Source organism: Scyliorhinus torazame, chromosome 19 (genome assembly GCF_047496885.1).
Source record: "Scyliorhinus torazame isolate Kashiwa2021f chromosome 19, sScyTor2.1, whole genome shotgun sequence".
Taxonomy (NCBI): Eukaryota; Metazoa; Chordata; class Chondrichthyes; order Carcharhiniformes; family Scyliorhinidae; genus Scyliorhinus; species Scyliorhinus torazame.
This window is the reverse complement of record NC_092725.1, coordinates 100,465,816-100,493,000: the sequence shown is the minus strand read 5'-3', so window position 1 is coordinate 100,493,000 and position 27,185 is coordinate 100,465,816. Positions and strand designations below refer to the sequence as shown.

At 43.8% G+C, this 27,185-nt stretch overlaps 1 protein-coding gene across 6 annotated transcripts in view; it reads left to right on the top strand.

The window, feature by feature from the left end:
* Window positions 1-27,185, top strand: part of cep290 (centrosomal protein 290) — a 194,104-nt gene that overhangs the window by 117,086 nt on the left and 49,833 nt on the right. For all 6 annotated transcript variants that reach the window (XR_011936509.1, XM_072484934.1, XM_072484936.1 and 3 more), the window contains 12 exons: window positions 2,886-3,037; window positions 8,927-9,038; window positions 11,223-11,678; window positions 12,840-13,004; window positions 13,690-13,797; window positions 14,458-14,592; window positions 15,612-15,881; window positions 17,272-17,379; window positions 18,280-18,479; window positions 21,873-22,086; window positions 22,917-23,054; window positions 25,844-26,065. Coding sequence is in view for 5 of the 6 variants with exons in the window: in XM_072484934.1 (XP_072341035.1) it covers window positions 2,886-3,037; window positions 8,927-9,038; window positions 11,223-11,678; window positions 12,840-13,004; window positions 13,690-13,797; window positions 14,458-14,592; window positions 15,612-15,881; window positions 17,272-17,379; window positions 18,280-18,479; window positions 21,873-22,086; window positions 22,917-23,054; window positions 25,844-26,065 (2,280 nt within the window). In the remaining variant the exon portion in view is untranslated. The remainder of the gene's footprint in view (window positions 1-2,885; window positions 3,038-8,926; window positions 9,039-11,222; window positions 11,679-12,839; window positions 13,005-13,689; window positions 13,798-14,457; window positions 14,593-15,611; window positions 15,882-17,271; window positions 17,380-18,279; window positions 18,480-21,872; window positions 22,087-22,916; window positions 23,055-25,843; window positions 26,066-27,185) is intronic.

The window sequence follows — 27,185 nt, the reverse complement described above, 5'->3', positions numbered from 1 at the left end:
AGATTTCCTTCCCTAAAGGCCATCAATGAATCAGATGGTTTTTATGACAATCAATGAAATCTTCATGGAACTTCAATTCCAGATTTATTAATCAAATTTAAATTCCACCAGCTGCCATAGTGGGATTTGAACCCATGTCCCCAAAGCATTAGCCTGGGCGTCTGGATTACTAGTTAACTCTATTCCTCCACAGATGCTGCCTGCTGAGTCTTTCCAGTGTTTTCTGCTTTTGTTTCAGATTTCCAGCATCGGCAATGTTTTGGTTTTATCAAAATATTCAAACCTTTTAAGGAAGAAATTTCCCATTTAAACAATGTTGGGAGCTTAGCGGACTAAGTGGGGACTCCTAACCAAACCGCCTCCCAACTCCACACTCCTCAGCCACTCCATCGTGGCCTGCAAAATGCACTGCAAACTTGACCACTGTGTAAAGACAAAAAATCCTCGTAAAGTTGCACATGGGTCGAGTGTGTATTTTGTGAGCTATGAAAATGCCTAGGTTTGGTTTCCACGAGCCCCAACAAAATATTTGGCCCTAGCAGTATGCAAAAACAATGAAGCGAATTGAGCCCTTGTGAATCCAGCCTTTACTGTGTAGGGAAGTAACTGGATTCCACTTGGCACTTAATATATAATGTCATGAAGCTGGTCTGTGGTAGCACTCTTGAGTGGAAGCTCCACTCCTGACGCAATCGTGGCAACACAGGTGGCCAAGGTGATTAAGAAGGCATATTGCATGCTTGCCTTCATCAGCCGGGGCATTGAGTACAGGAGTTGGGAAATCATGTTGCAGCTATATAAAACCTCGGTTAGGCCTCATTTGGAGTATTGCGTGCAGTTCTGGTCACCACGTTATCAGAAGAACATGTAAGCTTTGGAGAGAGTGCAAAGAAGGTTCATCAGGATGTTGCCTGGTCCTGAGGATTGTGGCTATGAGGAGAGCATGAATAAACTAGGATTGTTTTGACTGGAAAGACGGAGGCTGAGGGGAGACCAGATAAAGGTCTACAAAATTAGGAGAAGCACATACAGGGTGGATAGTCAGAGGCTTTTTCCAAGGGTGGAAGTGTCAATTTCAAGAAGGCACAGGTTCAAGTTGAGAGGGGGAAAGTTTAAGGAATGGAGCAGGGTAGGTTTTTTATGCAGAGAGTGTTGGGTGCCTGGAACGCACTGTCAGAGGATGTGGTGGATGCAGGCACATTAGCAACATTTAAGAAGCATCTGGATGGGTACATGAATAGGGAGGGAATAGAGGGATAATGGCTACACGGTAGCACGGTGGTTAGCACTGTTGCTTCCCAGCTCCAGGGTCCCAGGTTCGATTCCCGGCTTGGGTCATTGTCTGTGCAGCGTCTGCACGTTCTCCCCATGTCTGCATGGGTTTCCTCCGGTTGCTCCGGTTTCCTCCCACAGTCCAAAGATGTGAGGTTAGGTGGATTGGCCATGTGAAGCTGCCCTTAGTGTCCAAAAAAGGGTTCGGTGGGGTTACGGGGATAGGGTGGAGGTGTGGGCTTAATTAGGGTGCTCTTTCCAAGGGCCGGTGCAAACTTGATGGCCCGAATGGCCTGCTGCACTGTAAATTATGTGGTTCTATGATTCAAAGTAAGGGCAGAAGGTTTTTTTAGTTAGGGCATCATGATCGGCACAGGCTTGGAGGGCCGAAGGGCCTGTTCCTGTGCTGTACATTTCTTTGTTCTTTATAATCCAGGCTGACACCTCGGTGCTGAGAGAGAACTGCATTGTCTGAGGTGCAATTAAACCAATATCTTGCCTACTATCTCAACTGGACATAGAAGATCTCATGATACTTTTCAAAGAAGAACTGGGAAGTTGTGTGTGTCAACTCTGATTCACTTTGTAGCACTCTTGTCTCTGAGTCCCAAGATTTCAGATGCAAGTCCCAATCCAGGACTTGAGCACAAAAATCAAGGCTGACAGTCCTGTGCCATACTGAGGGAGTTGATATCTTTCAAATGAGACATTAAACCGAAAGCCCAGTTGCCTGCTCAAGTGGATGTAAAAGATCCCATGGCACCATTTCATAGAGGAGCAGGTGAGTTATCCCCAGTATTTACCCCTCACAACATCACAGATATAGATTTTCTGATCATTATCACATTGCTGTATGTGGGACCTTGCAGTGTGCTAATTTGCTGTTGTATTTCCAACATTATAACAGTGACTGCACTTCAGGAGCATTTCATTGACTCTGAAGTGTTTTGTGACAGTGATCATTTATTTATTTTTCTTTTTGATATTCGTCCCTGAATTAACTTGTTTAGAACCTGACTATCTCGCAATGTAACGCATTGCTGTTTAGGAAACTATGCTGTGCACAAAATGGCTGCCACATTTCCTTACATTATGATTGAGCACACTTAAAAATATTCTTAATTGGCTATAAACTGTTTTAGAACCACCTCAGATCAACATAAATGCAAGTCCTTTCCTATTATCAAGATGTGGAATGCAATGGCGTCTTTGGGAAATATGTGTTTCATCCAGATTGTGTGCTTGTGAATCACTTGCATGAGATTATAAATCATTCCATTAAGCGCAGCACGATGGCTCAGTGGTTAGCATTGCAGTCTCACGGCGCCGACTGCAGGTTTGATCCTGGCTCTGGTTCACTGTCCGTGTGGAGTTTGCACATTCTCTCCGTGTTTGCGTGGGTTTCGCCCCCACAGCACAGATGTGCAAGGTAGGTGGATTGAACATGCTAAATTGCCCCTTAAATTGGAATAAAATGAATTGGGTACTCTAAATTTAAAAAAATAATAATTCCATTAAGGAAGTGGAATATGAGCTGAATGTTCATCCATTGGGCCATTTATTAACATTTAATTATTAAACATTTTATTATTAAATGTTTTTTTTTTCCTCAGGTAACCAAAATAAACCTGGAGGCCCAGAAGGTCGAACAGAACCTGAGAGATGAGTTGGTAAACAGTGTTAGCCAGGCAGTGAGTGATGCAGACAAGAGCCACATTACCAAGCTGGAGAAATCGGAATCTGAATTAAAAGTTGAGGTGTCCAAGTAAGTTAATTGTGCTGGACAATGTCATTTTGGTCATTATTACTTGGCTCGTGAGAAGGGAGGATGAAACGAAAACAGATAGTGTTGGAAAAACGTAGAAGGTCGAGCAGCATTTGTGAGTATCTTAGTTTCTGCAGCACTTACTGGCCTAAATGTTTGGATGGCAGAGGCTCAGTTCCTGCCATCTGAGAGTGGGCAGGGAACACATCCCCACCAATTCCAACTGCCCCACCGCCAGTTTGCACTCCAATAGCATTGATTGGCTGCAGCGGGACTTGCGCTCCTCACTCGGGAGGAAGTCCCACCTTAGAGATTGACCAGCAGCTCTCCCGTCCCTGCAGTGACAGCACTGTAGGGCACAGAAGAGGAACTCCCCAACCTAACTGCCAGAGCTGGAAGGGTAGAGAAGGCCTTGGGGGTCACCAGGCAGGTGATTGGGGGAGAGGCTGGGGGTAGGAAGGAGATCTGGAGGTCACCAGGCTTTAAGAGGAGGGTGTTCCAGTCAGAAGAGAGCTTCTGATGGAGGCGCTCTATCCCCCCTTTCCACCCAACATCTAACGATTCTTTCCAACTTTCCCTCATGGAAGTTCAATATTCCCACCAGCCTCAATTCTGAGGCTGGGCGGGAAACAGTTAACTGGCTATTGAAGGACTTCAATTGGGATCGGGTTGGGTGTCCCATCTGAGGGCCCCCCCCCCCCAGTATGAAACCAGTTTAAAAACCTACCAGTCAAGTGCATAAAATCCAGGCCTGTTTTTATTTGAGAGCCCCAGCATCTGCAGTATTTTGCTTTTATAGGAGGGAGAATGAAATATTTTGCCACACACTTCCTCTCTGTTTCCCAATCTAATGGATTGTTATCACCAAGGAGGTAGTGATGGGCAAGCTAATGGGGCTAAAGGTAGACAAGTCTCCTGGACCTGATGGAATGCATCCCAGAGTGCTAAAAGAGATGGCTAGGGAAATTGCAAAAGCACTAGTGATAATTTACCAAAATTCACTAGACTCTGGGGTGGTCCCGGCGGATTGGAAATTAGCAAACGTGACACCACTGTTTAAAAAAGGAGGTAGGCAGAAAGTGGGTAATTATAGGCCAGTGAGCTTAACTTCGGTAGTAGGGAAGATGCTGGAATCTATCATCAAGGAAGAAATAGCGAGGCATCTGGATGGAAATTGTCCCATTGGGCAGGCGCAGCATGGGTTCATAAAGGGCAGGTCGTGCCTAACTAATTTAGTGGAATTTTTTGACTACATTAACAGTGCGGTAGATAACGGGGAGCCAATGGATGTGGTATATCTGGATTTCCAGAAAGCATTTGACAGGGTGCCACACAAAAGGTTGTTGCATAAGATAAAGATGCATGGCATTAAGGGGAAAGTAGTAGCATGGATAGAGGATTGGTTAATTAATAGAAAGCAAAGAGTGGGGATTAATGGGTGTTTCTCTGGTTGGCAATCAGTAGCTAGTGGTGTCCCTCAGGGATCAGTGTTGGGCCCACAACTGTTCACAATTTACATAGATGATTTGGAGTTGGGGACCAAGGGCAATGTGTCCAAGTTTGCAGACGACACTAAGATAAGTGGTAAAGCAAAAAGTGCAGAGGATACTGGAAGTCTGCAGAGGGATTTGGATAGGCTAAGTGAATGGGCTAGGGTCTGGCAGATGGAATACAATGTTGACAAATGTGAGGTTATCCATTTTGGTGGGAATAACAGCAAAAGGGATTATTATTTTAATGATAAAATATTAAAACATGCTGCTGTGCAGAGGGACCTGGGTGTGCTAGTGCATGAGTCGCAAAACGTTGGTTTACAGGTGCAACAGGTGATTAAGACGGCAAATGGAATTTTGTCCTTCATTGCTAGAGGGATGGAGTTTAAGACTAGGGAGGTTCTGCTGCAATTGTATAAGGTGTTAGTGAGGCCACACCTGGAGTACTGTGTTCAGTTTTGGTCTCCTTACTTGAGAAAGGACGTACTGGCACTGGAGGGTGTGCAGAGGAGATTCACTAGGTTAATCCCAGAGCTGAAGGGGTTGGATTACGAGGAGAGGTTGAGTAGACTGGGACTGTACTCGTTGGAATTTAGAATGATGAGGGGGATCTTATAGAAACATATAAGATTATGAAGGGAATAGATAGGATTGATGCGGGCAGGTTGTTTCCACTGGCGGGTGAAAGCAGAACTAGGGGGCATAGCCTCAAAATAAGGGGAAGTAGATTTAGGACTGAGTTTAGGAGGAACTTCTTCACCAAAGGGTTGTGAATCTATGGAATTCCTTGCCCAGTGAAGCAGTAGAGGCTCCTTCATTAAATGTTTTTAAGATAAAGATAGATAGTTTTTTGAAGAATAAAGGGATTAAGGGTTATGGTGTATGGGCCGGAAAGTGGAGCTGAGTCCACAAAAGATCAGCCATGATCTCATTGAATGGTGGAGCAGGCTCGAGGGGCCAGATGGCCTACTCCTGCTCCTAGTTCTTATGCTACCTTTTGGTATCTCCAATGAATCATTCTTCTTATACTTCTATAGTCCTCTGTTTATCCCACTGGGTTGATTCTGGGGAGACTTGCATTTATATATAAAACATCACGGTGATGTTGTAGTGACACCAACATTTACACCAAGCTGTTCAAAGCCCCAGAGCTAACATTGTGTCAGGAAGCTTTTCCTGGGCTCGAAGCCCTAGCTGTTAAATTGTGATGGACCTCGTCACAGAAGCACATTATAATCACACTAGTCGTCACATTTTTTTCGGTAATTTGCAATAGTATTTGCCTTCCAAATCAGCTTGAAGAGGGTGGGGATTGTAGTACTCTAAAACTGTTAAAAGACAGAAGTGCTTTCTGACTGGTTTATACCAGCCTTTCATTGACCTCAGGCTCTGTTCATTGGAGAGTAAGTTGCTGTGGGTCAGTCAGAGCGCGTGGGGATGTGTTCCCCTCCTGACTCTTTGGATGGCAGGTGGTGATTCAGACCAGGAAGAGTTGAAAAAACCCAGATGTTCACAGATGCTGCTGGACCTGCAATTGACCCCAGAAAGGTACAGAACTTAGACCGTTTGTCGTTAAAGGGACAAACTAATGTATCCAGCTGCATATTTTGTTACATACTCTTCCATTCATCTTGGACGTTGATGAATTACTGAGCCAGCTGTGTGTCTCCTTAACCAATTAGAAAGAACCAGAGGGAACAGTGGAGAATTAAATGAGATGAATCAGAGTCGAATTAGGCAAAGGAAAAGAAAGAAATAATAATTGAATTAAGAGAGAAAAAAGAAAGACAAAGGAAAAGTAAAATTAATTTTAAAAACCTCATCGGAACAATTTAGACTTGCAAGACTGAGTCTCTACAATTTAAATTGATTCCTTTCTGAGCTGCAGAAATTAAATAACATAATTAAAAGAGCGCTTCTGCAGTTGACTAATAGCCTGAAAATTCTTCATTGTGGTCACTGGGTAATTAATGTTCAAGCGCAGCGATATTATGAAACATGGAAAATAGGAGCAGTAGTAAGCTAGTCAGCCCTTCGAGCCTGCTCCGCAAATCGGGGTGCGCGCCGGGCGCAAAACCTCACATGAGTCACTTGACTCGCTCTGCCAGCAATGTTCTGGATCTCTCCCTCGCTGGGCGAGATCCAGGTCTGAATATTAAAATGACCCTTACGCCCCATTTAAATACCCAAACGCCAGATTCATCAACCACCTGGGACATACCGGTTGTGCTTAGGAGACCTCGCCAGGGCGCTGTTTAGTACTGGTTCACATGAACATGGACCATTGGAGGCCCGTGGGTGGTCAGGGACAAGACAGGAGGCAATTTCAGGGTGCTAGGGGCATTGTCCAGACGTCAGAATTTTATACATTTCAATGAGATTCCCTTTCATTTTTCTAAATTCCAGTGGATACAGGCCTAGTCGACTCAATCTCTCCTCGTACGACTCCTGTGCCATCCCAAGAATTGGTCTGGTAAACCTTTGCTGCACTCCCTCTAAAGCAAGTATATCCTTTCTTAGAATTGCAGACAATACTCCAAGTGTGATCTCACCAAGGCCTTCTACAGCTGCAGTAATATAGCCTTGCTCCTGTACTCAAGTCCTCTTCACCCAAAGGCTAGTGGACCTGTGGAATTCTCTACCACAGATGGTTGTGGAGGCCAAGTCACTGAATATATTCAAGGAAGAGATATTTATTTTAAGATATTAATGGCATCAAGGGTGTATGTAAGAATGTAAGAAATCATTTTATTTAATATTTGTTGCAGTAATGTTATTAAAAAACAGGTTTAAGATGCATACAGCCAGTATGTCTGCTTTTGCTGTGATTAAGGGGTAGTAGAAGTGTGGGAATAACTGATTTTAACCATTTACTTGTTTACAGATAGTGGGCTCGTGGAATATTGTTTTGAGTTTTGGAGGATGCCTGTGATGTAGATAATTTATGAGGGATTGTGTGTTCGTCCTGACTAATCGAGTCATAGGACATCTTGTGGGCAGGGACAGTAGAATGCCTTATGCTTAACGTAGAGATTTTGTAATTAAGGGGTGCAGCTTGGTCTGTCTGTAATTTCAGTTTGCCATAGGATTTTAAGTTGAACAGAAGTGTTTTCAGTTTGCTCCTGAAAAGTTCTCTCCAAGGTCTCTGCATAGGGAAAAGCCAATTGTTAACTTTATTTATAAGTCGTCTTTGAACTATATTGGTTTGCTTAATTGACATATATAAATATATATATATGTATGTATGTAGTTTATATATAGACTCGGCCTGTATTCACTGGAAAACAAGTTCAAGTTTTTCCTTTTATTTAAAAACTGTTTTAACTGTTAACTACAAAGCTTGTTGCCAGTGTGATTGATTCTGTGTTTAAATTAAAAATTGTTTTAACATAAAAGATACCTATTGGTCAATGTTATCACTCCTGTGATACAGTCACCTTTCCTCTTAGTTTTACACATTGCAAATAATTGGGATCTCATCCGGGATCCTAATGAGGGGTATGGAGAAAAAGTGGGAGTATAACATTGAGATAAAGGTTCAGCCATGATCATATTGAATGGCAGAGCAGGCTTGAAGGGCCAAGTCACGTACTACTTATTTCTGTGATGGCCAACAAACCATTTGTCTTCCTAACTGCTTGCTGTACCTGCATTCTTGCTTTCAGTGACTGGTGTACTGGGACACCCAGGTTCCTTTGTACATCAACATTTCCAATCTATCACCAATTAAACAATACTCTGCCATTTGTTTCAAACCTATGAAGTGGTTGAGGGTGAGCTTCTGCATTCACGAGGCTAATGGCAGAACAGTGTAAATCATCCAGTAACCTTTTGGTGTTTCCAACCCTCGGGGCATCTCTTCCTCACTACAAGTTGCCGGGCGATTTGCACACACACAATGATGAACACTATTAAATTCACTGGTACTCTGCCATCAAGTCTAGCCCATCGTGTATTGTCTTGCTTATATTTAATATACCATCATTTATTTACTGGTAAGGCCACCATTTGTCGACCACAACTAATTGCCTTTGAACTGAGTGGCTTGCTAGGCTATTTTGGAGGGCAGTTGAGAGTCAACCACATTGTTGCGAGTCTGGAGTCACATATAGGTCAGACCCGGTAAGGGCGGCAGATTTCCTTCCAAAGGCAGATCAGAAAACCAGATTGTTTTTTACAACAATAGATGATAATTTCATGGTCACCATTACCGAGAATAACTTTCAATTCCAAATGTTTTTATTAATTGAATTTAAATTCCAGAAGCTGTCATGTACGCAGTGTGCATGTGTGGGAAAAAGAACTGCCTAGAGTAATGCAGGTTTCAAATGCACTAATGTCCCTATGTTCCATAAAGAAATGTTAAGTACATTCATGGCATTCCTTTATTCATCAGGTTAAGAGATATTGCAGATGTAGCGGAAATGCAGGTTGCTGCCTTGGAGGCTCGGCAACAATCTCGGGAGAAAGAAGTGGAGGCACTTAGGAAACAGGTGCTAGATTACCAGGTTAGGATGAATTTTCCTTTCTGGCTGTTAGAAAAAGCTATTCATTCATAAAAACAAATTAATAAAGTTCCTGGTCAGATTTTACATGAATATTTTACATTACTGTTCCCAGATCCTCAGAACAGACAGTTATTTGATTGGTCCAGTATTTTTGTGAATAAGAATATTTTCTCAAACAATGACACAATTGTTCATCTACTTTTTCTTTTGATTGTTTGCTACTTTGTGAATATTTTTAAAAAAAAATGTTTTTAATTTAGAGTACCCAATTCATTTTTTCCAATTAAGGGGCAATTTAGCTTGGCCAATCCACCTAACCTGCACATGTTTGGGTTGTGGGGGCGAAGCCCACGCAAACACGGTACTTTGTGAATATAATATTTGAGTCAATTGCAGAGGTTTTTTGACAGTTGTTTTATTCCAGAAGTTGATATTTTTCACTTTATAATTGCACAGTTAAGGCAAAGACACAAGGAGAGCAGTGTTTTAAACTCCACTTCAATTTCACCTAACAGCGGACTGCCTGACTAGTCCAATGTTCTCTACTTCTATTCTCACCTGAGAATTTTTTTTAAAATTTCTTTTTTTTCCAAATAAGGGGCAATTTACCGTGGCCAGTCCACCTATCCGGCACATCTTTGGGTTGTGGGGTGAAACATGCAGGTACGGGGAGAAAGTGCAAACTCCATGCGGACAGTGACCCGGGGCTGGGATCGAACCCGGGTCCTCGGTGCCGTGAGGCAACAGTGCTAACCACTGCGCCGCTGTGCCGCCCCTCTCACCTGAGAACTTTAACAAAGATCAAATGCATTAATTATACATCAACGTCATTATATTTGTGCATTTATTTTTACCAATTCAAAGAAATTGGAATATTATTCTTTAATAAAGAAACTTTATGCCTTTCTTACTCAATCCAGAATTTTGCACACTCATCTTTATGCTTCAGCTGGATTCTTCCCAAATGTGGTATGAATAAATGTGGGCTTTCTCAATTTCCAACAAGTAATTACGCATGTTTAGGCACTGCAGAATGACTTTGGTTTACTTTTGTTATTTGTACATTTTAAGTGATGTGTTAATGAATCTTTTCTTCACTTTGATTGCCTGGGTTTGTTGGTCAGTTCACCTATCAATGGCAATGTAGGATTAACTTTGCACGGCGTAACACTGGCCGAAATATTTCAGACGTTCCTTGTTGCAGGATCTTCTATTCTTGCCGACTGTGACCCCCTGCCATGGATTCCCCGGCAGTGGTGGATGTGAACAACAGGAAAACCTGTTAACAGTGGCGGGGCAGGAAGATCCCGCCACTGGCCAATGGCGGGCCGTCTCTTCCTCTGCCAAAACACGCCGCGAGGGGCCGGAAAATCCCGCCCGTGGTGTATCTGACCTAAGTGTGTTTGTTGTTGATCTGGGGTGCCCAGATGTTCCATCCACATACCAATATTCTTCAGAAAAATACTGCGGATGCTGAAAATCTGAAATAAAATGCTGCCAAGCCCTCAGCAGGTCAAGCGGCATCTGTGGAGGGAAAAATTGAATATTTTAGGTCTCAATGAAAAGAGCGAAGATGTTGGGGTTGTTCTCAAATCAGAGCAGGTCAAGAGGAGATTCGACAGAAGTGTTCAATATCATGAACAGTTGCGATCAAAATATATAAGGAGAAATTGTCTGCAGTGACAGAAGGATCGGCAACAAGATAGGGCAGCTTTAAGGTGATAGGCAAAAGAACTAGAGGCAACATGAGGATTTGTTTTACCACACCAGGTTCTGGATGCACAATTTGAAATGTTGCTGAAAGCAGGTTCAATAAGAACTTTCAAAAGAAAATTAGATAGATACAGAGCTATGGGAAAGAGCAGAGCAGTGGAACTGGTTGGATAGGTCTTTCAAAGAACCAGAACAGGCAGGATGGGCTGAATGGTCTCCCTCTTTCCTGTATCATTCTATGATTGTAGATCAATGTCCTAGTTAAGATCTGAAATATCAGATTTGTTTCTCTCTCCATGGATATTGTGTGACCTGCTGTGTGCCTTCCGGCAATTGTTTTTTAAAAATCTTTTAATAATAAGAGCATCAAGCCCACCAAGAAAATTGTTAAAAATTACCAAAAGGGTCATGACGCCCACTATGGCTCTACATTATAGGTTTAAATACCTGTATCATATTCTTCTCATTTAGGCACAGTCGGATGAGAGAGCTCTCATTGCAACGCTGCATCAGCACATTGTCGCGTTGCAGGTGAGTGAAGCCACTGCTGTTCGCAAGCTGGAGGCATTTGCAAGCAAGCTGCAAAAGATGGAGGCGTGCAACTTGCGGCTGATGCAGAGACTGGATGAGAAGGATAAGAACCTTTTCTATGCCCGACTAGAAGGCAGAAATAAGGCCAAGCATTTGCGGCAAACTGTTCAGTCCTTACGCAGGCAGTTCAGTGGGGCCCTGCCTCTTGCACAGCAGGAGAAGTTCTCAAAGACCATGGTGCAACTGCAGAATGACAAACTGAACATAATGCAGGACGTTAAACTTTCCCAAGAGGAGAGAAGAGTGGCAGAGGACAAGGCATTGGAACTGCAATTGAAGCTGAAGGGACTAGAGGAATTAATAGGATCACTAAAGGATGCAAAAGGAGCACAAAAGGTTAGAAAGTTAAAACTGAATGATAGTGTTGCTTCTTGGTATTCATAATGAAACACAATTCCTGTGGAATTGCTTGTGGAAAGTTGGTGTATATATTGAAGTGCGACTGGAAGTAATTGTCATACTTACAGGAAAGGCACACTAGATGCAGGACTTTTAATTACAAAATAATTATTGACATCACTATGGTAAGCCAATGTGTTGGAGGGATGGTGGGATATATGGCAGGACTTGCAAACAGCGGACATGATTTTCTGACCCCTCCCGCCGGTTGGAACCTCTGGTCACACCGAAGGCAACCCACTGCGGACATGCGAGCCACGCAAAACACTAGATATCTCGTGAGTGGCCTCTGTCACTGGAAAACATACCGTGGCAGGGAAGGGGCGGAAAATTCCACCCAGAGTCCATTTAAAAGAATTTCAATGGACTACAGCAATCAATCCAAGTCTCTTATAGCACTGTGGTCTCCAGGCATAATTGATGGGGAATCGTCTCCATTCTGGCTGTAACATTATACAGCTAATGTGTGGGCAATCATCCGTAGTATACATGGGGAGGAGACAGAATCAAGTGAAGTCTTCAGGTGAAGTGGGATTAGACAGCAGGGTATAAATTTAAAGTCACACCTTCTGTTGTTCGCTTTATTCCATATAACTGGATATTATTAATAAGTAGGTGCAGCACTTTGGCAAAATCCAGAATTTTGGGCAGCGGTGAAGTAGAATTTGATTAGAGCAGAGAAGCTTCTCTGCAGCACAGACTGACATGCTGGAAGATGCAAAACACAAGCACCATTGCACCATCAGTGGTAAGAGGGTGTAATAGCAGTATCACAAGTTAACATTGACAGTTTCTATTCTAAATATGGACCTAGGAATTTATAATGGGAGAAGTTGACACAAATTGTGACTAATACCTGACAACAGGAAGAAATGCATTGTGGACAGGAGGTTTGCACAAATTGTAGATACAAATAATTTCTTAAATTCATTTGTACTAGTTAGTGTCCTGAAATTGTTTGAACATTTCCAGATTTGACAAATTGGCCAAATAATTATTGGCATGTCATTTTAGGTAATGGTGTCTTTTTGAATTTGTTTTCCTAATTTCAATCTCTGTAATCTTTCTGTGCCATTACATTCACTTTCCTTCCAATAGGTAATTGAATGGCACAAAAAAATTGAAGATCTTCGCCTCCAAGATCTCAAAATGAATCGATGTATAAACAGGCAGAATGAAGAATTAAAGTACTTAAATAGTCTAATAACCGAGCAGGAACACACCATCAACAATCTGGAAGACGAGACGGTTCAACAAAACAAGGTAAATATCATCAGCCTGTGACAAATATTGGCATTTCTCGACCATAAAGATGATTTCTACCATCTTGCTAGTCGAACGATATCGTAATTCAGTGGTTGACTAATCATGGTAATTGCTATCACTTAATCTCCAATGGAAACAGGCATGAGGCAAGAAAAAAATCAGTGGTAGCTTTGTGAGCTAAGGTTCAAAGTCTCCTGTCCTCCCAAGTACACTGTACATCTCAAATTACTCCTAGAATGATAGAATCCCTACAAAGCTGAAAAAGGCCATTCAGCCCATCGATTCTGCACCGACCCTCTGAAAGAGCATCCTACCTAGGCCCTTGCCCTATCCCCGTAACCCCACCTAACCTGCACATCCCTGGACACTGAGGGGCAATGTTAGCATGGCCAATCCATTTAACCTGCACACCTTTGGTCTGTGGGAGGAAACCGGAGCACCCGGAGAAAACCCATGCAGACACTGGGAGAGCATGCAAACTGCACACAGTCACCCAAGACCAGAATCGAACCCGGGTCCCTGGTGCTGTGATGCAGCAGTGTTAACCACTTTCAAAATGTTATTTTCTTAAAGAATTCATCTAATTTTCACTTGACTGAATCAATCTTAACTGTTTCCACCACCACCTAAAGAAGTCTGTTCCTTAGATTGACAATTTGCTTTCTTCACCCAATTCCATCAGCTCCATGAAGAGCGACAGATAGTATGGGATCGCAGAGAGTTGGAGCTACAACATCAGTTGGATATGTACGAACATCAACAAACTGAAGTACTGAGCGCTGCTCAAAAGGTGGATGTGTTCTTTGGCTTATCGATAATGCATGTAAAATTTAAGATAAGATGCAAGTTATAATGATTTTTTTCAACTAATCAGGCCGTGTATTCTATAAGCGAGAAGATAACGTTTTTATGCCACTTCTAGTCACATAACCCATGATAAATCATTGAATGATGAGGCCATTTGGCCCATTGTGCTCCTGCTGTTTCTTTGAAAGGGCTATCCAATTAATAACATTCCTTTTTAATTACATATCTCGTTCCCTTTGAAAGTTGCTATTGCAGCTTTTTATACCACCATATCAGGTAGTGCATTCCAGATCATAACAACTTGCTACTTAAAACAAAGTTTCCTCCTGTTCCTCTGGTTCTTTTGCCAATGACTTAAAATCTGTCTCCTCTAGTTATCGTCCCTCCTGAAAATTGAAACAGTTTCTCCTCTTTACTCTATCAAAACTTTTCCTTATTTTTTTACATAAAGGGCAGTGCCAAATGTATTATGCCATCCAGCTCCCTATGTATTTCTTAACTCTCAATGGTTTAGTTTAGCAAGCATTTCAAAAATGGAAGTAAATTTGAGGATTAGAATATGCTTCTGATATGGTAAAATGAGTCGGTTTACTGCTTACAAGTTTTACAGTTTGCTGTACTCATCGTATATCATTCCTGACAGTTTGAGGAAGCTACTGGCTCCATACCGGACCCCAACAAACCGCTTCCAGAGCAGCTAAATGTGGCTTTGCAAAAGATCAGAGAGCATGTCTACATCATTCTCGAAACTCAAGCAACCTGCAGGATTCTAGAAGAGGTAAAAGAAAAGCTGAGAATTAATAGTTTGCCATTTAAAATATGTCAGTAAAGCATGCAACAAATTATTATGCTAAGGTTTTATAAAAAAACAAAGGGATCCAGATCCAACCCTCTGGCACGCCCTCTCCATCCTCTCTAAATTCCTTTGCCTTGCTACTTGTTTCCTCAGCTTGGTGATTCCACCCCACCACCCACCCTCCCAGTATCTTCTTATTTCTCATCAATATGCTGTCCCACGACAACATCACTGAAAGCACAGTATAATTTTCCACATGAATGCTGACAACACCCAGCTCTACCTCACCACACCTTTCCCAACATCTTACTGTCCCTAGATTATCCGACTGTTTTATTCCAGTCAAGTGCTAGATGCGCAGAAATTTCCTCCATCCAGTTATGCTAGACAAAGACAAGACATTATTGATTTCATGTGAAGAGAGACAGGAAATCGGTGAGATGGGAGTGACGGTGCATGGCATTCATCACTGCCTGGGTGAGTGTTGCAGTTTTGCACCAGTTGGAGTTTGTGCAGGCTGGAATTTGAAAAGCTAAATCCTGAGGTAATTAAATCATGAATAATGAAGTCGCCAGTGGTGAGGTTAAGATGAAGTAGAGTTAGTCATTTTTTTTAGAATTGAAGAATGTGTTGCTAATGATGGTTATATGGGATGAGAACTTAGGACTACAAAGAGATATTTGGAGCAGTCTGTGTATATGTTTTCTCTTTTAACTTGTGTATGATAGACAGAATTTTTTTTTAAAAATTAAGCCAGTTAAAAAATGGCAAAGAGTACACAGTTGAAGAAGGAATTACCTCCTTTAAGACATCAGCATTGGAAAACCTCAGCATGTAACTAATGGATTTTGCTTTTATTTTAAAATAAGTCATGCAAGCTGAAGAAATGTCTTAAGTGTTTGGAATCGATTCTGCTGGGACACATTCCTGGAATTGTTTTTAACAAATATTAAATTGCATTATATTAGTTGATTCTGTTTGCACAATTATTCTCTTCACAGAAACTTAAAGAAAAGGAAGCATCTTTGTGGAAGTCAGAACAGAATGTGCTGTCCCGAGACCAAGTTATAAACGAGCTGAGACTTCGCCTACCTGCTACAGCTGAGCGAGAAAAGCTGATGGTGGACCTCAGCACTAGGACAGAGGATGACACAGAAAGCAGGAAGGCCCTGAAAGTAGCTCATCAGACTATCGCTAATCTGCAGGCTAGGCTAGATCAGAAGGAGGAAGTCCTACAAAAGTACCAACGATTGCTGACAAGAGCTCACCAGGTCAGGAAAATTAGGTTATTGTAAGAAAAAAACTCACATTTCTATAATCCCCTTCACAACCCTTGACATTCCAAAGCATTTTACAGCCAGTAAGGTACTGTTATAATATAGGAAACATGACAGCAAGGCCCCACAAATAGCAATGTGATTATGACCAGATAATCCAGCTTTGATTGGTTGTTAATTGAGGGATAAATATTGGCATGAACACCAGTTAAAGCTCCCTCCTCTCTTCAAATCAAAAGCAATTTTCTTTCTAATTTTCTTTTTGTGTAGCTTATTCCTTTTTGTGTGCAATACCTTTAAATTATTTTGCATGATAGTACAATATCTTAAAGAAGTCAGTTTGTGAGAGGCTTGCATAGTATCTTCTGGGTTGACGTGTACCATGATTTACAGAGAACATTGTCCATGAAGTGTTTGATGTCCACCTGTGAAAAAAACTGACAATTAGTCAGAAATGTGGCATTCAATTGTTTTTTAATTCATTCATGGGATGTGGGCATCGCTGACTGAGCCAGCATTTTATTGCCCATCCCTAATTGCCCTTCATCAATTACCCTTCACCTGAGTGGCTTGCATGACAGTCAATCACATTGCTGTGGACCTGCAGTCACATATAGGCCAGACCAGAAAAAGGCAGCAGATTTCCTTCCGTAAAAGACATTAGTGAACCAGATGGGCTTTTACAACAATGGCTTCATGGTCATCATTAGAGTTTTAATGATGAATTTTTATTGAATTCAAATTTAACCATCTGCGTGGTAGGATTCAAACCTGGGTCCCCAAATCATTGCCCTGAGTCTCTAGATTACTAGTCCAGTGACAATACCACTACTTCCCAATAATATTAGGAAGACCTCTGAGTCTACAATTATCAGGATAGAGATGGGAGACTGGAATATTTTAATTGAAGTGCAGAGTTTATTAAAAACATCAATAATTTTGATGCGATGAACAAGAAAAGGCAACTTCCTCTGGTTGGGGAGTCAGTGATGAAAATTCATGAATTTAAAATTGTAACTGAACAGGCATAGAGATGATGGGAACCATTTGTTTACACAGCGTTGAAGGCTTTCAGAAGTTAACACAGAGATCATTGGACCTTTTAAGGAAATATATATATATATGAGCATTTGACACACAGAATGATGCAGGCTTGTGGGGAGAGAATGAGGCAACAGATTAATCTGGCAAAAGAAAAGAACAATGGGCTGAATTATCTACTTATCTGCTTTAAACTACTGATTCTTTGGATAAGCAGGAAAGAAGAGCCAATCCTTGCTGGAAATACTAAGTTACGAGCTGATTTGCCAAATCCTAAATGCCAGAATACATGCATAATCAGTACATATGTATTACTTAATATGTTTCTTTTCACACTGAACAGGACCAAGAAGAAATTGCAAAGAAGCACGAGGAGGACCTTAAGGTTTTGCACCTGAAATTGGATTCCTACGCAGATGCGTCGCTAAACAAATTTAAACAAGCTGCGATGGTTAGTTTAGGCTTCAAATCATTTTGTCAGTGAAGACAGATCATTTTGTCAGTAAAGATAATGACTGAAATTTTTTGTGCAATTCTTTAGCAAACAGCATCTTCTGAAATTAAAGTTTTGCATTTGATGTCCCTTCATTAGTTTTCCAATTTAACATTTTATTGAATATTTTTAAAAGACTGCAGAGAACAGCTGAACCAAAAAAAGGCTGAGACGATCTTTAGCTGTGGGGGAACTTAGAGGCATCCTTGACCATTAAGGCAGCTTCAAATATTCAGATGTTGGCTCTTTGGGCAGCGATGGGGTTGGGGCGGTGGGGTATTTCCAAGATGCATTTTCACACGGGAACCAACCTTAGACGCAAGGCTACGGAAACACAGGATCTCTTCTCTGGCTGCCACTTCGCATTGTGTCATTCGTAGCATTCCCCTCCCACTTTTTCAATGGCTTACCATTGCAATTTAATGGTGATCTTGCATTCCATGCCACACCTGACAGAGAGCCTACCTTCCGCTCTTTGCCACCACAAATTCTGATGTTATTCACACCTGCATTATTTAATTGTGCTCTTTTCACACAATAATAACAATCAATATACTGTTCATAAAGTCTAATGGTTATAATGGTTGACTTGAGCAACCTCAAAATGGAGATACTGCAATTAATTCCCAGACAAATATTATTAAGGTTAACATGCCCCTGAAGTGTCGTTGTTCCACTTTCTTGCTCACCCACAACTTCTAATTGCAAAATAAACCCTAAAATTCTATGTCAAGAAAACTGAAAATCTGGAAAGACTGAGAAAGCCAGGCTTTTCTGATGAGGAGAATTGGGTAATGGAAAGTAGATTATATGGGCGATCGGGTGACAAAACGATAAAGCATTTTGTCTTCACAACAGGAGCTGATGAAAAAACCATCCCTTCCAGTTCCAACATCCAAACATCTGGCACGGCTGGCAGAGCTGGAACAGACAGTTTCAGAGCAGGACAGTTCACTGTCAGCACTCGTGGACAAATTGAAGAGAGCAAGCATGGAACTAGAGAAACAGAAAGATATTACTCAGCTGAAAATGAAGGAGCACGACACAGAAAAAGCAAAGTAAGCTCTCCTTGTGAACTAGATGTGGCTTATTTCTGGCATTATATAATTTGCATTTGCTTTAACCTAGTTTGCTTTGCTTTAAAAGTAATTTTAAATGTCTTTTTGTACATTTTGAGACAAATTAACATTTGGTGGTTCTTCATTTTGTATTCTTCACGGTATGTAAGTAGAGCTTAGATGGCAGATTGTGGGGAACCTAAGTACCAAATATAGCAACTTGGAATTGAGTAGGTCATTCAGCCAATCAAACGTGACCCACCATTCAAATAGTTCATGGCTAATCTGCTTCTCATCTCTATTTACGCCCCCTTGTTCCATACTTTAATACCCTGACGTAAGAGCCTTGGTTTTGATTTTTTCCATTTGGCACTGCCCATTCCCCCCCCCCCCCCCCCCCCCCATAGACAGAGGGGCAGAATTAGGCCATCAGCCCATCGAGTCTGCTCCGCCGTTCAATCATGGCTGATATTTTCTCATCCCCATTCTCCTACCTTCTCCCCATAACCACTGATCCCCTTATTAATCAAGAACCTATCTATCTCTGTCTTAAAGACACGCAGTGACTTGACCTGCACAGCCTTCTGTGGCAAAGAGTTCCACAGATTCACCACCCTCTGGCTGAAGAAATTCCTCCTAATCTCTGTTGTAAAGGATCGTCCCTTTAGTCTGAGATGGTGTCCTCTGGTTCTAGTTTTTCCTACAAGTGGAAATATCCTCTCCACGTCCACTCTATCCAGGCCTGGCAGTTTCAATAAGATTCCCCCCTCATCCTTCTAAACTCCAATGAGTACAGACCCAGAGTCCTCAACCGTTCTTCATACGACAAGGTCTTAATTCCAGGGATCTTTCTTGTGAACCTACTCTGGACCCTTTCCAAGGCCAGCACATCCTTTCTTAGATACGGGGCCCAAAACTGCTCACATTACTCCAAATGTTGTCCGACCAGAGCCTTATACAGCCTCAGAAGTGCATTCCTGGTGTTGTATTCTAGCTTGTCAAGCACAGTTGGTTTGTGGCCACACATTGTGATAGTAATTAAAAAATAATACATTGGCCATGAAACACGAGAATGTGAAAATCGTGACATTTTTGTTTGTGCAACAGTCCTATCACTGTAACAGATTTAGGACAAGTCTCCTGCCATTCTAAAGGAGTAAGTTTAATCAGTCACCAAATCCTTGGCAAGAAAGAGTACAAGGTAGAGGAGCAAAGGGATTTATGAGGACAGATTAACAAGTGGTTCGGATCTGGAATACACTGCCTGAGAATGTGGTGAAGGCCGATTGTATCATGGCATTCAAAAGGGAATTGGATCATGACCTTAAAAGGAAAAACTGGCAGAATTATAGGGAAAAAGCAGCACTTAGGTGAATTGCTCTTCCAGACAGCCAGTACAGACACTATGGACTTATGGCCTCCTTCTGTGCTGTAACATTCTATGATTGTATAAATGCAAAGAAGTCCTTGACTACATTTGGACAGAAATAGAGTTCAGAAGCAGAGAATTTATGTTAAAGTTGTGTAAAACCTTGGTTGAACCACACTGGGAGTAGAGTTCTGGGGCGGGATTCTCCGGGAATTGGCGGGGCAGGCAGAAACAGCGAAGTGGAGTGGCAGGAACCACTCTGGCGTCGGGCCGTCCCAAAGGTGCGGAATCCTCCACACCTTCAGGGGCTGGGACTGCGCGGAGTGGTTTCCGCCCCGCCGGCCGGCGTGGAAGGCCTTTGACGCCGTGCCAGCCGGGGCTGAAGGGATTCTGCCGGCTGGCGTGTGTCCGCGCATGCGCGGGAGCGTCAGCGTCTGCTGACGTCATCCCCGCGCATGAGCAGGGGGGTTCACCTTCACGCCGGCCATTGCGGAGGCTCACACGGCTTGCGTGTAGGAATAGAGTGCCACCATGGCACAGGCCCGCCCGCAGATCGGTGGGCCCCGACCGCGGGCCAGGCCACCGTGGGTCACTCCCCGGGGCCAGATCGCCCCGCGCCCCCCTGAGGACACCAGAGGCCGGCCACGGAGCTGGGTCCCGCCAGTAGGGACCTACCTTGAGTTACACCGGCGGGACCCGCAGAAATAGGCGGGAACTCGGCCCATTGCGGGCCGGAGAATTCGGGCGGCCCCGGAACCCATTGAGTCTCGCCGGTCCCCGCCATTCTCCGAGGCGGGCGGCGTGATTCACGCCTCAGCGACTTTTGGGGGGGGTGGGAGAATTCGGAGGCCGGCGGGGGCGGGATTCATGCCGACCTCCGGCGATTCTCCGACCCGGCGGGAGGTCGGAGGATTCCGCCCTTGGTTTCCATAATGTAAAAAGGATAAAGAAGTAATTGAGAATATGAATCTTTTTGCACAATGATAGTACCAGACCTGACAGGTTGTACCTTTCAGGTAAAGCTGAATATGCTGGGACATTTTCTTCTTGAAAGGAGAAGACTAAGGGGCGGTCTGGTAGTGACCTTTAAGATTATGGAAGAAATAGATCAGCAGCACGGCAGCATAGTGGTTAGCACAGTTTCTTCAGAGCTCCAGGGTCCCAGGTTCGATTCCCGACTTGGGTCACTGTCTGTGCGTAGTCTGCACGCTCTCCCTGTGTCTGCATGGGTTTCCTCCGGGTGCTCCAGTTTCCTCCCAGTCCAAAAATGTGCAGATTAGGTGGATTGGCCATGTTAAATTGGCCTTCGGCTAGGTGGGGTTACTGGTTTACGGGGATAGGGTGGAGGCATGGGCTTAAGTGGGGTGCTCTTTCCAAGAGCCGGTGTAAACCTGATGGACCAAATGGCCTCCTGCTGCACAGTAAATTCTATTTTCTATGATCTATGATCTTCTATGATTTAGAGTAGACGTTTCCACATTTTGGAGAAATCCAGTACTAAGAGCCATCAATATGAGATAGTCCAATATAGAATTCAGGAGAAATGTCTTTACCAGAGAGTGATGAGAATGTGACATGTATTGCCACATTGTGGGGGGGGGGATTGAGGTTGAGGCAAATAGGATGGATAAACTTAAGAATAAGTTGGAAAAACACATATGGGAGAAAGGGAGGGAGGGACATATCGACAGGGTGAGAAAAAATAGGGTCGGGAGGAGCCTCTGGTGGAGCATAAATACTGGTATTAACACTGGTATTTGGGCTAATTGCCTGTTTTAGTTATATAAATACAATCGCCAGAATTTTCCAATGTTTTTGCCGGTGGGATCTTCTGGTCCCACAGGCAGCGAACCTCCACTGCGGGTCTCCCAGCGCCTGGGTACATAGAACAGGAAACCTTGTTGACAGCGGCAGGATCATAAGATCCCTCCGCCAGGAAACACGCTGCGGGGAGCGAGGAAGATCCCACCCAATGTATTTAGACACTGGAACGTTAAAACATTCTGTTAACCTTTTATTTCAAGTCTTGAAGAGAAGCACGCTACCAAGGTGAAGAAGCTCCACACTGAAGTAGATGAGCTGAGGTGCACCCAGCTGCAGATGGAGAAAGAGTTGCAGTGCTTACAAACTGAGCTGGAGGCTCAGAAACAAGCTAATACAAGGGCACCCACTACTACCATGAAGAATTTAGTGGACAGGTTAAAAGGTCAACTGGCTTTGAAAGAGAAGCAGCAAAAGGTAGATATTCTAAAATGTGGATGAGCAAAGGGTTGACTTGGATTTTGAGTGTCTACTTCTTAACAGTTTCCGCACGCCTTTTTATATAATCTGTTTTCTTGTGGACTAAGTTTCCTATTTTATCCTAAAAATAGTTTACCAATATGATTAAAATTAAGAACACAATTGGATGTTATTTTCTCTATTTGCTGATACAGCTCCCACAACTTATACCTTTTACACTGATCCCAGACAGTGTAATAGCACTAACGTTTTCCCATTACCATAGGTGCCAATCTCAAATGCACTGACTGATACGTATTAAAAATGCAATTACTTTGTCCAGTTAAATTCTTCCACAGATTCAGTCACATGTCCCTAATTATAGGAGTTGGGGAGATGGTGATGTAGTGGTAATGTCACTGGACTAGTAATCCAGAGGCCCAGATCAATGCTTTGGAAACATGGGTTCAATTCCCACCATCTGGTGCAATTTAAATTCAATTAAAAAATAGGAATATAAAGGTAGTCTCAGTAATGGTGACCATGACAACTATCAACTATGACAGACCCACCTGGATTCACTCACGTATCCTTTCGGGAAGGAGATCTGCCAAACTTGCCTGGCCAGGCCCACATTCTATGCTGTAAGTGACTCTATGTGACTCCAGGCCCACAGCAATGTGGTTGACTCTTCACTGCCTCTGAAATGGCCCAGTGAGCCACTCAGTTCAAGGGCAGTTAGGGAAGGGCAACAAATCACCACGCACATCCCATAAAAGAATAGAAAATAGTTATTTCATTGCTAAAAATGGAAGCTTTCTCTCTGATCCCCATTTTATACCTTGTAGGCTCTAAGTAAAGCACTGTTAGATCTTCGAGCTGAGATGACATCCCATGCAGAACAGCAAATTATATGCCAGGCTGCGCAAAAGGAGGGACACCTCAACGTTCAACAAATTGTTGATAAGCAAACTAAAGAACTGAGGGTGAGTCTTCAACAATAAAGTCTTAAGTTTATCATTCATTTTGTTAAACTGTTTCACAATCAGCTTTGGATCGTTTTACATACTGCAGCGATTGAGCCATGTTTTAATGCATCAAAGTTTTTGTAGATAGTGTATTTACTGAGATACACTTTGTGTATTTTTATCAGAGGTTTTCCAGCAAAGAAAGCCAGTGGCCTGAACAAGTGAATCAGCAGGCCTCAAAGCCTATTGATGGATAGAGGCTCCAGGCAGGCCTACTGACATGTGGCAGCACGGTAGCATTATGGATAGCACAATTGCTTCACAGCTCCAGGGTCCCAGGTTCGATTCCGGCTTGGGTCACTGTCTGTGCTGAGTCTGCACATCCTCCCCGTGTGTGCGTGGGTTTCCTCCGGGTGCTCCGGTTTCCTCCCACAATCCAAAGATGTGCAGGTTAGGTGGATTGGCCATGATAAATTGCCCTTAGTGTCCCAAATTGCCCATAGTGTTGGGTGGGGTTGCTGGGTTATGGGGATGGGGTGGAGGTGTTGACCTTGGGTGGGGTGCTCTTTCCAAGAGCCGGTGCAGACTCGATGGGCCGAATGGCCTCCTTCTGCACTGTAAATTCTATGAGGTGATGGTTGTTGTGTATTCACAATATTTCTAGCAGGCTTGCAGTGGACAGGAATGCTTTACTGATCATGTGACATCATTAGAGATGAGGTCATTGGCCGTTTGCGCACCTGCAGTGATGGAAATGAGAATGGTGACATCCAGCTCCCGCAACCATCTTCCTTTGTGCCAAGTATGACTCCCAATAAGTGGAGGGTTTCCCCCTTATTCTCATTGGCTCCAGTGTTGCTGGAGCTCCTTGATGCCACACTCAGCCAAATGCTGCCTCGATGTCAAGGGCAGTCACTCTCACCTCACCCCTAGAGTTCAGCTCTTTTGTTCATGTTTGAACCAAGGCTGTAATGAGGTCAGTAGCTGATTGACCTTTGCGGAACCCAAACTAAGCAAGTGTAACTTGATGGCGCTGTTAATGACCCCTTCCATCACTTTACTGATTATCGAGGGTGGACAGATGGGGCGGTAATTGGCCGGGTTTGATTTGCCCTGTTGAATGGGCACAGGACATGTGCGTGCAGGGCAATTTTCCATATCACCAGGTAGATGCCAGCGGTTTAGCTCAGTGGGTTAGACAGCTGGTTTGTGATTCAGATCAAGACCACAGTGCAGGTTAATTTCCTGTGCCAGTTGAGGTCATTCATGAAGGCTCACCTTCTAAACCTTGCCCCTCACCTGAGGTGCGGTGATCCTCAGGTTGAACCACCATCCGTCAGCTCTTCCCCCTCAAAGGGGAAAGCAGCTTATGGTCACCTGGGACTATGACGACTTTACCTTTACCTAGCTGTACTAGAACAGCTTGGCTAGGGCCACGTCTACTTCTGGAGCGCAAGTCTTCAGTATAAATACTGGAATAATGTCAGAGCCCATTGCCTTTGCAGTATTCAGTGCCTTCAGCCATTTCTTCATATCATGTGGAGTGAATTAAATTGGCTAATAAGATTAAATGGGGGGCGGGTGGGGGTGGGGGGGAGAGTGGAGCAGCATTTTGGTCTGAATGGCCTGTTTCAGATACTGAAGCAGTCCGTGTTTATATGCAGCAAGAACTGGACAACATTTAGGCTTGGGCTGATAAGTGGCAAATAATGTTCGCACCACCCATGTGCCGGGCAATGACCATCTCCAACAAGAGAGAAGCCAACCATTTTTCTTTGACATTCAGTGGCATTAACATCGGTGAATTCCCTACTATCAACATCCTGGTGGTTACCGCTGAAAAGAAACTGTACTGGACCAGCCATATAAATGCTGTGGCTAAAGGAGCAAGTAAGAGGTTGAGAATTCTGCAGCGAGTAACTCGCCTTCTGACTTCCCAATGCCTGTTCACCATCTACAAGGAACAAGTAAAGAGTGTGGGTGGAAAACTCTCCATTTGACTGGATGAGTGCAGTTCCAACAACGCCCAAGAAGCTTGACACCATCCAGGGCAAAGCAGCTTGTTTGATTGGCACCCCATCTGCCACATCCATTTCCTCTTCCACCGATGCACAGTGGCAGCAGTGTGTTCCATCTACAAGGTGCACTGCAGCCAGTCACCAAGGCTCCTTTGACAGTACCTTTCAAACCTGCAGCTACTAACCCTAACCCTAACCACCTAGAAGAACAAGGGCAACAGGCACATGGGAACACCACTCCTCCAATTTCCACATCACCTTCACTTGGAGCTATATTGCTGTTCCTTCACTGTCGCAAGGTCAAAATACTAGAACCCTTCCTAATGGCACCGTGGGTGAACCTACATCAAATGGGCTGCGGCAGTTCAAAAAAATAAAAACAGCTTCCACTCTCCCACACTCTGCCTCACATTCTCTGTGTCTCTCGACGCCTCCAAATTCTATCATTGTGCCCCCTATTGTCTGAAATCAATACTATTTCTGCAGCTTAACCAGCTTCTCTTTTCCTCCCAAGTACTGTATAGGTCATTTCACATCATTTTACATTTTCTCCTCCTTTAAATGCTGGTTACCCATAATTTATCTGATTAAGGATGTACAAGTGAAGCATTATTTCATCTGTTCTCCCCACAGACATTGACAAACCTACCGGTTTCTGCGGCATTTTTATTTCCCCTTTCAGCCGATCTTCAGACCGGCAATGGCATCATCCATCAGCACTCACGTCTGTAGCTGCACACCAGCTTAGTTTTCCATCAGTTTAACCTTGTCCACTTGTGCTACTTTTAGGCGCGTATTGAAGATCTGACTGACCAACTTGCAACAACTAAGGACAGCATGAAAGCATGTAAGAACAAGGAAGTGACCACAGCAGCCGAAATAGAGAACTTAAATGGTGAACTTCAGAAAAAGCAGCGAGTTCAGAACAAACTGCAAACTGAGAAAGACGAGTTGGAGAAAGAGAATGAGGACCTAAAGAAAAAACTGAAGAGGCTGTGCAGCAGCATGCAGGTCCAAATTTTAATCTGTCTCTTACTTTCTGGGTAATTAGAAAATAATCAGTCCTCTGTTTCAAACCTTAAGATGTTTCACAATTCTGAAGAATTTTACAGCTCCACTTTGGTTGCTTTTTTGTATAAAATCTTGTTGCAGGAGAAGTATACATACACCAGTTGATTTCAAGTCAAAAGCTCATTTATTTTATTAATAATAATCTTTATTGTCACAAGTAGGCTTACATTAACACTGCAATGAAGTTACTGTGAAAAGCCCCTAGTCACCACATTCCAGTGCCTGTTTGGGTACACTGATGGAGAATTCAGAATGTCCAAATTACCTAACAGCATGTCTTCCGCGATTTGTGGGAGGAAACCGGAGCACCCGGAGGAAACCCACGCAGACACAGGGAGAACGTGCAGACTCTGCACAGACAGTGACCCTGGCCCTGTGAAGCAACAGTGCTAACCACTGTGCTACCGTGCCGGCCATTTTCTCATCCCCTTAAATTTTTTTAACAAAATTGCAAGGTGCCGAGGGGAAAGTAACTGTTATGTTTTTTAATCGTCTGTTTTTTATTAATTTTGTCGATCACTTCTTTTTAACACAAGGGGCGGGATTCTCCGCAATCGGCGCCTTGTCCGCCGACCAGCGCCAAAAACGGCGCGAATCAGTCCGGCATCGTGCCGCCCCAAAGGTGCGGAATTCTCCACACCTTGAGGGGCCGAGCCCTCACCTTGAGGGGCTAGGCCCGCGCCGGACTGATTTCCGCCCCGCCAGCTGGCGGGAAAGGCCTTTGGTGCCACGCCAGCTGGCGCGGAAATTACTTTGCCGTGCGGCGCATGCGCGGGAGCCTCAGCGGCCGCTCACGGTATCCCCGCGCATGCGCAGTGGAGGAAGTCTCTTCCGCCTCCGCCATAGTGGAGACCGTGGCGAAGGCGGAAGGAATAGAGTGCCCCCACGGCACAGGCCCGCCCGCGGATCGGTGGGCCCCAATTGCGGGCCAGGCCACCGTGGGGGCAACTCCTGGGGCCAGATTGCCCCGCGCCCCCCCCCCCAGGATCCCGGAGCCCGCCCGCGCAGCCTTGTCCCGCCGTTCGAAAGGTGGTTCAATCCACGCCGGCTGGCGTCGGTT